Here is an 8,616-nt window from a genome sequence, read left to right on the forward strand (position 1 = left end):
AAATTAATATGTTCTCTTTTTCTTTCTAAGATATTAGAGTTTTTTATCTTAGTTCATTATAACATGCAACATATTAAAATATTAGTATTATATTGTAAATAAAAACTGTTAATTTACTGTTTTGATTTTTAGGATTTCATAGTTTTTAATTTAATTCTTTACTTTCCAAAATTCTAATTTCTTTAAGTTCTTATTTTAGTACGTTACATTAAACTTCGTTCCAAAAAATAATCACTTGCTTATAATTCATGTATTTTATATCTTAAAGCTATATTGCAACCATTTTATTTGTTTCTTGTAAAATATTATAATTCTTAGCTCAATTCACTATAACATGCTACAAATTAAAATTTAATATATGATGAGTAGTTTATGAATACTGATGGGGTATACTGCTGATTTATGAATTTTAGACAAAAATTTAATTTATTTATTTTTAATTCTTGGAATGTTATAGTCGAACCACGTTTAAAGTATTTACATGTTCTTAATCTTAACCCATCTATTTAACATTTTCAAGCTATATAATTAATATTTTTTAATCTATTTGTAAAATATTAGAGTTCCTAGCTCAATTCACTGTGTTATCTAACAAATTAAAATTTGATACTATATGATAATAGTAAATATGTTTAAGGTTTAATTTTAAGAATTTTATAATTTTAATTTGAATTTTTTACTTGAAATTTTTTTTGATTTCTTTCATTTCTGAATTTTTGGAATTATGTTGAACATCGATTACAAAATAATAACATGGTTTTTGACTCATCTGTTTAATAATACTCTATTTAAAAAGATTTTATAATTATTCATTGTATTATGGAATATATAATATATTAATGCAAATTGAGTTTACAGTTTTAATTTTAAGAATTTTTAAATTTTAATTTTAATTCTTACTTTTTAAAGTTTTAATTCTTATGTTTGTGAAGTTTAATGGAAACAATTTGAAATAATATTTAAAAGATTGTATTTTAGGAGAAAGTTGCAAAAAGAAACTAACTTTAAAATTAAAATTAGTTGATGTTTGTTTATTGAAAATTAAGATATGAATTTGGTATTCCTTACTCAAAACTAAAAATTAACATTACAATTTTCAAAACAAAACTTTTAAATAAAAGAAGACGTTTTGCACTTTTGCTTTCATAAGCTAAAAAAACCACTTTTATCTATACTTAGATTAAATATATAAACATGATGCTAGTTATTACTATTTACTAACTTTTGTTTTAATATCAGATCTTATAATCGGATTAATTTTTTTAAATCTATCTTGGTAATTTATAAATACAAATCTTGTTCAATATTCAAAGAAGTGAATATGTATAATGAGTAGTATTCAATGGTACAAATCTATCTTTAAATAGCATTCCTAGGGTAAATTAGTCAAAGTAAGAATTATACTTATGACATATAGACATAGGGATATTATGGTATAGACACATTATGTCTCTAAATCATGAAATTTGTTATTGGAATCTGAGAAGTGAGACGTGGATTGCATTTACTGTATTAACTTTGTGATTGGAATTTGAGAAGTGAAATACATTTATATCATTAAACTGCCATAATGGAACTTGGAAATTGGATTTATAATTATTATATAGATGAAGAAAATTACAATAACATTTATGTAAATATCTGGAAAACTCCCCTTGTATAATGTATAGATATATATAGATTATGAGTATATGACGAGATATTAATAATGAATTTATTGAAAGTGATCAAGGTTAACAGATAAAATACGAGTAATTTGATTATATTGAGGTGAGAGTGGTAAGTAAAGAAATAGTAAAAGGAAGACTGTGTCAGTGTTGCAGATATGACTTGGTTTATAACAAAAAAGAAGGAGAAGGTGGACAGTTGGATAACTGCCTTCATATTTGTAGTTGTTGACACTATAAAACTTAACTAAACCCTTCAATTCTCAAATTTCTTCTTTTTTTGCACTTTTCACTATACTGCTTCATCCATGGCTTACATGCGGCTTGGTTCCAAATCTGAAGCCTTTCATCGTGACGGCCATACTTGGTAACCACTATTTCACGCCTCCAATTCTGTGTTCATATACTCATTCTGCTTTTTTCTATTTCAGTATATGAACTAGGCTTTTTATTTTCGTTTTTTTTCATCGATTATCGGTTGGAATCGAATGTAATGCCAACAGATGTTCCTAATAATATAGTGATTTTTCCTTTACAGGCAGTGCACTTCTGGTTTAATCAGCGATGTAACTGTTGAAATTGGGGAAATGTCGTTTCATCTTCACAAGGTGAACTTTAATTTTGAAGATTTCATGGAAAGCTAAATAAATAAGAAGTTGATAGATGTCGAATTGTTTACATGTTACAGTTTCCTCTGCTATCGAGAAGTGGACTGCTTGAGAAGCTTATTTCGGAAATGCCTAATGCTGATGGATCGCCTTGTGTTTTACAATTGAGTCAGCTTCCCGGTGGAGCGAAATCGTTTGAGCTAGTTGCGAAATTCTGCTATGGTGTCAAAATCGAGCTCACATCGATGAATGTGGTTAGTCTTCGATGTGCATCTGAGTACCTTCAGATGAGTGAGGAGTACGGAGAGGGGAATCTGATTGCACAAACCGAGACTTTTCTCACCGAAGTGTTTGGCAATTGGACGGACACGATCAAGGCTCTTGAGACTTGTGAGGAGGTTCTGGTGCACGCGGAGGAGCTCCACATTGTGGATAGATGCATACATTCTTTGGCAGTGAAGGCGTGCGCGGATCCTAATTTGTTTGGCTGGCCTGTAGCAGGATGCAGCGAGGCAGGGCGGCCTTCAGGGGCTGGGTTTTGGAACGGGATATGCACTGGTTCGAAGAACCTATCAGTGACTGATGATTGGTGGTATGAGGATGTGTCCTTCCTTAGTATGCCTCTGTATAAACGGATGATCCAAGCTGTGGAGGCAGGAGGGATGAAGGCTGAGAATGTGGCAGGGGCAGTAGTGTTCTATGCCAAGAAGTATATACCGCAGATGAACAGGCAGTCCAGCTTCAAGAATTTGAAGACTTGTTCGACTATCTCCATCCCATCTGAGTCGGACCAAGGGTCGCTCCTTGAGGAGCTAGTGGAGTTGTTGCCTTACAAGAAAGGGGTGGTGCATACGAGGTTCCTTCTCAGGCTGCTACGAACTGCCATGGTGCTGCAGGCGAGTCAGCCGTGCAGGGAGAATCTGGAGAGGCGAATTGGGCTGCAGTTGGATCAATCTGCTTTGGAGGATCTTTTGATACCAAACATTGGATATTCTGTGGAAACGCTGTACGATATAGACTGTTTTCAGAGAATTCTGGACCATTTTATGTCGATAGAACAGGCTTCAACGGCTGTTTCCCCGTGCATTATTACGGAAGAAAGTCAGCTAGCAGGAGACGGGACGAATTCATTGACATCTTTAACCATGGTTGCTAATCTTGTAGATGCTTATCTTGCTGAAGTTGCTCCTGATATTAATTTGAAGTTTCCAAAGTTCCTTTCTCTTGCTGCTGCCATTCCTGACTATGCTAGGCCGATTGCTGATGGAATTTATCGCGCTATTGATATATATCTCAAGGTAAATAGATCTCACTGCTCACTTTAAACACAATATCTATGCATCTTTGTATTAGAGTATTTTTTACTGGATCAGGCGCATGCTTGGCTGGGAGACGCTGAAAGGGAGCAAATGTGTCGACTGATGAACTGTCAAAAGCTTTCGCTGGAGGCCAGCACTCATGCTGCACAAAATGAGAGGCTGCCTCTGAGGGTGATTGTGCAAGTCTTGTTCTTTGAGCAGCTGCGGCTGCGCACATCAATCTCCGGCTGGCTCTTTGTTTCAGACAACCTAGATAGCTCCCAGGATCCGAGCTCGGTTCTTCCAACATCCAAGTGGCGCTATAGGGATGACAGGACATTGGACATGGACGACGTGAGGGAACGTGTAAGTGAGCTTGAGAAGGAGTGCCAGGCCATGAGAGAGGAGTTCAGGAAGCTTAAAGCAAAGAGGAGTTGGAATATCTTTTGGAGAAGAAGCAATGCTAAGGCCCAGAAACCATGCAGCAACGAGAAGAAGCATCATCAAAAGAGCGAGTTGGCAAGTTAAAAGCTTTTGTGCTTTGTATGAATGGTTTAATGAAGAAGACAATTTTTTCATCATCTGTTAAAACAACTCCCTGCAAAATAATCTCCTCAATGCATATCACTTGTCTCTTACGGCTTACCTTTTGTGCTTTGTTTTGTGATGAGAAAATGAAAGTATGTGCAGATGCAAAATGAAAATGGAGTTACATAAAGGGAATGATACTTTTCCATCAGTGAGGATATTACATAATGCAATTCAGTAGTTACAGATTGCAAATAGCTGATTACCATTTACATTTACAAAAAAAGATTTTCCTAAAATCCCAGGTTAGCTTTCTTGAAACTGGTCCAATTTTCACCTCGACAGATCATAATCATGAGAGTAGCCCAGCTGCTCCATCTCCCAGCTGAGTTTCGAAGCAACTCGTTCGTGGCAAGGCACGTACTCCTGCAGCCACAATTCACCAATTCAGACCACAACTTTCTTGTTTCTACTAATATACCAGTATATAGACTATAGTAGTAGTATAAATTTACCTCCAATTTCTTGACAAGCTCCTTTGCGGTTGGTGCAGACACAATGATGTGGCGGGCACTTGGACTAATGAAGCCTTCCTCTACGGCCTTGTCGATGAATGACAACAGAGAGTCATAATATTGATCCACATTCAGCAATCCCACCTGCAAAATGGCAATACATATTACTTGTGCATTTCCCATCTTTCGCAAAATGTAATACTCCGTATTTCATACCGGCTTATCATGGATGCCGAGTTGAGCCCAAGTTATGACTTCAAGTAACTCCTCTAAAGTCCCATAACCACCTGCACACATCAAACCACACTTTAAACAACAATAGGATTGCAAAAATAGAGGTTGTGATGATTTTGATTTGAGAGTGGAAACCTGGTAAGGCAATAAAAGCGTCAGAATGCTTTGCCATCTCAGCTTTCCTTTGGTGCATATCTGCAACAGCTTTCACTTCTCCTACTGTTTCCCCAGTCAGCTGCAAAAACATAAAGTAAGAAAGAAAAAGCATGAGCAGAGTAGAGTTGAGTTTAATTGTATTGGTTGTAGTGCAGTCAAGCAATCATGATTTGTTTTCTATCTTTGCAGACAAAAGTAAATGTGAAAATAACTAATGTCAGAGCCTGTGGTGGATTTAAGTGCAATTAATTTAATCAAATGGGAAAACGTCAAAACAGAGGAAGTACTCCATAAAATGCAACCTCAGTCTGTGGATTAGGAACCAACTAACAACCAACAACTTTTAATGTTACAGAACATGAACCAGAGAAAAGGGGCAAAGAGCATTTAAATCAGATCAAGATAATCAACATACTCGAGTTAGAGAAATATCCATGTTTAAAGCCAATAGCAAAAGAGGTGGAAAAGAGAAAATGAAGTAAGGAAGCAATTTTTAGCTAAAACTAAAGTGTGTTCGGTTCAAGAAAAAAAAAAAAATGATAAAAAGGGGAGAGACAATTTTCAACCATAGGAGAACATACCTCTCGGGGCATGAGAGTCTTGGGAATCACCCTGCAGAGGAGACAATAACATGACAAAAAGTAATCAGTTTTATTTGAATTAATCATAAAAACACAAACTTTAATGACAGATTAAATCCATCTAATCATTTGAGACAAGTGGTCAAAGGATAAGAGTAGAATGCAAGGCTCACTCACCCAATGACATGCCGACCGCCATCATGAACTGCTTGTGAGACCAACCCCATGAGGCCTATGCTGCCGCCCCCATACACCAAATCAATGTTCCTTGAAACCTTCAAAAACACACCAAACTCATTACTTTTCTTTTTGATATAAAAAAAGATTCTATCTTTTCTCAATATCAACTAAAAAAGATAGTTGGGCCACATAGATTTTTACAGTGTGGGGCAAAAATTGAATGGGTTTCAAGTTTCTACCATGGTTAACTGCAGATAGTACTATGTGTATGTGAAGACTACTTGTTATAGTACACCCAAATATCATGTTCTTATCCATTTGAGGTAGAAACTGAGAGAGACCCTTTTGATGAAAGTAACAAGACTTGTGGATTACAGAAAATACGAAGCCAAAAACATGTAAAGATTGTAACTTTCTTACAATCTGAAGAAGGATTCAACATGCAAAGCTCATGATTTAAAGACTTGCATGAAAATATGAAGATTGAAGAAAATGAGATGTGTATTTTATTTACCAGAACTTGGCCAAGTTCAATAGCAGCTTCTTGGTAGGTAGCCTTCCTGCCTTGGCTGCTGCCACAGAAAACACAGACCCTCTTGAATCTTGATGATTTCATTTCACTCTCTCTCTCCATTTCCTTTTTTTCTTCTTCTTGTTTCTTCTCTCACCCCACTTTATATATTTGTCTTTTATCTCCCGACGTAGGCTACAACTTGGATATAATAAGATTCTGGCTTCTAATGTAGTCTATGGACCTAACTAGTTTGTGGGCACAAAACCATCTATATAATGCCTTATGCAATGAGAGACAACTCTTGCTTGCTAAGGATTTTATTTATAAGGGCATTGGCACGTGTTAAAAGTGCTGCGTAACTGGCACGTGTGGACCACTGCATTATTTTATTTTGGATTTTATGTAATACTCCTATGCTACTACTAGGAGTAGTATTTTATTTTTATTTCTATTTTTTTTAAAATTCAAACTTGCCATATGCTCCACAAATTTTATTTCTCAAAATTATAATCGTAAAAGATCCGCCCCTCCATATTAATATAGAGGCTAGAGTTCGTCCATTCATGGTCACTCATTCTTTCAATCTTCCATTGTCTCCTCCCCCAATTGAAAATACTCTCTTTGGTCTCATAAAATAATTAAAAAATATTTAAAATGATTTTTAATATAAAATTAATAAAGTAAGGGAGAGATAAACGAAAAGTGTGTTAGTGAAAAATGATTCTCACCATATCAAAAAGAAATAGTTTCTATTTTTACAGAACGGATAAAATAGAAAAAATTCTATTTTAGGGGACGGGAGAAGTATATAACAAGAAAGAAATTAATGCATATTGTCAATAAAATGTAGAGTAATGAAAAAAGAAAAAATCGAGAGGAAATAGACTAATCTCAATATTGCATTGCTCAATGTGAACAATTAATTCGACGTGATATTCGTTTTTTAATGTTATGATAGCAATGCTCGAGTGGGGACAAGATTCACAAATTAATTAAATTGGAACCACTGTCTCATCTGACGATAAAATAGGAAAAGAATGATACTGACGGATCATAAAATGAAGACTGAAGAGCACATTTTTGCGCCACCATAGTACACCGATTTGATTTTATGGAGAAATACTACATTCTAATTTTCTATAAATATCCTAGATTTGGTGCTATAAATTATGACGCCCGGGTCAAATTGATGAAACTCTTCAATCATAATAGCATTTGATTTTATGGATGAATACATTCTAATTTTCTATAGGGTAGAGATAAATTAACAAAAATTGTATATACAAAATTGAACATTTTAGGTATTTTAATGTAAAATAAAGTTATAATTATTAATTAATTTCATGTATTACCGAGTTACCCTTCTAAGATCATTTAGGAAAGATTAATTAAGTCTTCTGTAATCAATTGCACACTTCAATCAGGTAAATAGTGGAGTAGTTTATATCAGTGGCATAATTTCTTCTTCCGTTAACAAGAAAGAGGATATTTCTCAAAATTTAAACTCCAGTACCGTACAAACTAAATCATGTAGATATATTATTCTCGATATTTAAACTCTACCCAACAAACTAAATTATGTAAATTATGTAGATAATATACATTAGTTGCATAATTTCTTCTTACATAATTTAAACTAAATTTAAACTCTCCCCTACAAACTAAATTATCTTTTGCACTATTTATTTTAATATTAAACTATCTTTACATTTCTAAGTTATAAAAATGACTATATATAGATAATTAATTTCTTAGTATTTGCATCCAATGAAATACAAAATAATATTCCCTCCGTCCCATAAAAGTTGAGACAAAACTTTTGGGCACGGAGATTAAGAATTTATATTAAATAAATAGGAGATATGAAAAAAGTAGGAAAGATAATAGAAAGTAAAGTAAATATAGAATAAAGTAAGAGTGATTAGATGTTTTGTCTTTAGTTAAAAAAGGAAATGACTCAACTTTGTTGGGACGGACTAAAAAGGAATACGACTCAACTTTTATGGGACGGAGGGAGTAATATATAGTCATTCACATCTAATTATTTTAAAATTCTAAATTATAAAAATGACTCTATGTGTATATTAATTTCTTAGTGGTCATCCAAAGAAATAATTATTCGCATCTAAATTATTTTATTATTAAATAATATTTAAAATTCTAAGTTATAAAAACGACTTATGTATGTATAATAATTTCTTAGTGTTGTCATCCAAATAAATAATTATAGTCATTCACATCCAATTATTTCATTATTAAATCATCTTTATATTTCTAAATTATAGAAATGACTACATGTGTATATAATTAAAATCTTAGTGTTATCACCCAACTA

General features: G+C 33.6%; 2 protein-coding genes across 2 annotated transcripts; one reads left to right on the forward strand and one right to left on the reverse strand.

Annotated features, from left to right (window-relative positions):
- The first annotated feature begins 1,859 nt into the window (after window positions 1–1,859).
- LOC125203648 (Phototropic-responsive NPH3 family protein) lies at window positions 1,860–4,218 on the forward strand. The gene is made up of 4 exons (XM_048102040.2): window positions 1,860–2,034; window positions 2,206–2,275; window positions 2,356–3,573; window positions 3,649–4,218. Exons 1-4 carry the CDS (start codon window positions 1,976–1,978, stop codon window positions 4,099–4,101), a joined length of 1,800 nt encoding a protein of 599 aa, XP_047957997.1. The 5' UTR covers window positions 1,860–1,975; the 3' UTR covers window positions 4,102–4,218.
- A 64-nt stretch (window positions 4,219–4,282) lies between these two features.
- LOC125203649 (cytokinin riboside 5'-monophosphate phosphoribohydrolase LOG3) lies at window positions 4,283–6,563 on the reverse strand. The gene is made up of 7 exons (XM_048102041.2): window positions 6,282–6,563; window positions 5,765–5,862; window positions 5,588–5,618; window positions 4,986–5,085; window positions 4,833–4,903; window positions 4,617–4,760; window positions 4,283–4,527 (listed from the first exon to the last, which is right to left on the reverse strand). Exons 1-7 carry the CDS (start codon window positions 6,399–6,401, stop codon window positions 4,435–4,437), a joined length of 657 nt encoding a protein of 218 aa, XP_047957998.1. The 5' UTR covers window positions 6,402–6,563; the 3' UTR covers window positions 4,283–4,434.
- Between the last annotated feature and the right edge of the window lie 2,053 nt (window positions 6,564–8,616).

This window comes from Salvia hispanica, chromosome 6 (genome assembly GCF_029641045.1).
Source record: "Salvia hispanica isolate PSC_SH4W2 chromosome 6, Shi_PSC_v1, whole genome shotgun sequence".
NCBI classification, from domain to species: Eukaryota; Viridiplantae; Streptophyta; class Magnoliopsida; order Lamiales; family Lamiaceae; genus Salvia; species Salvia hispanica.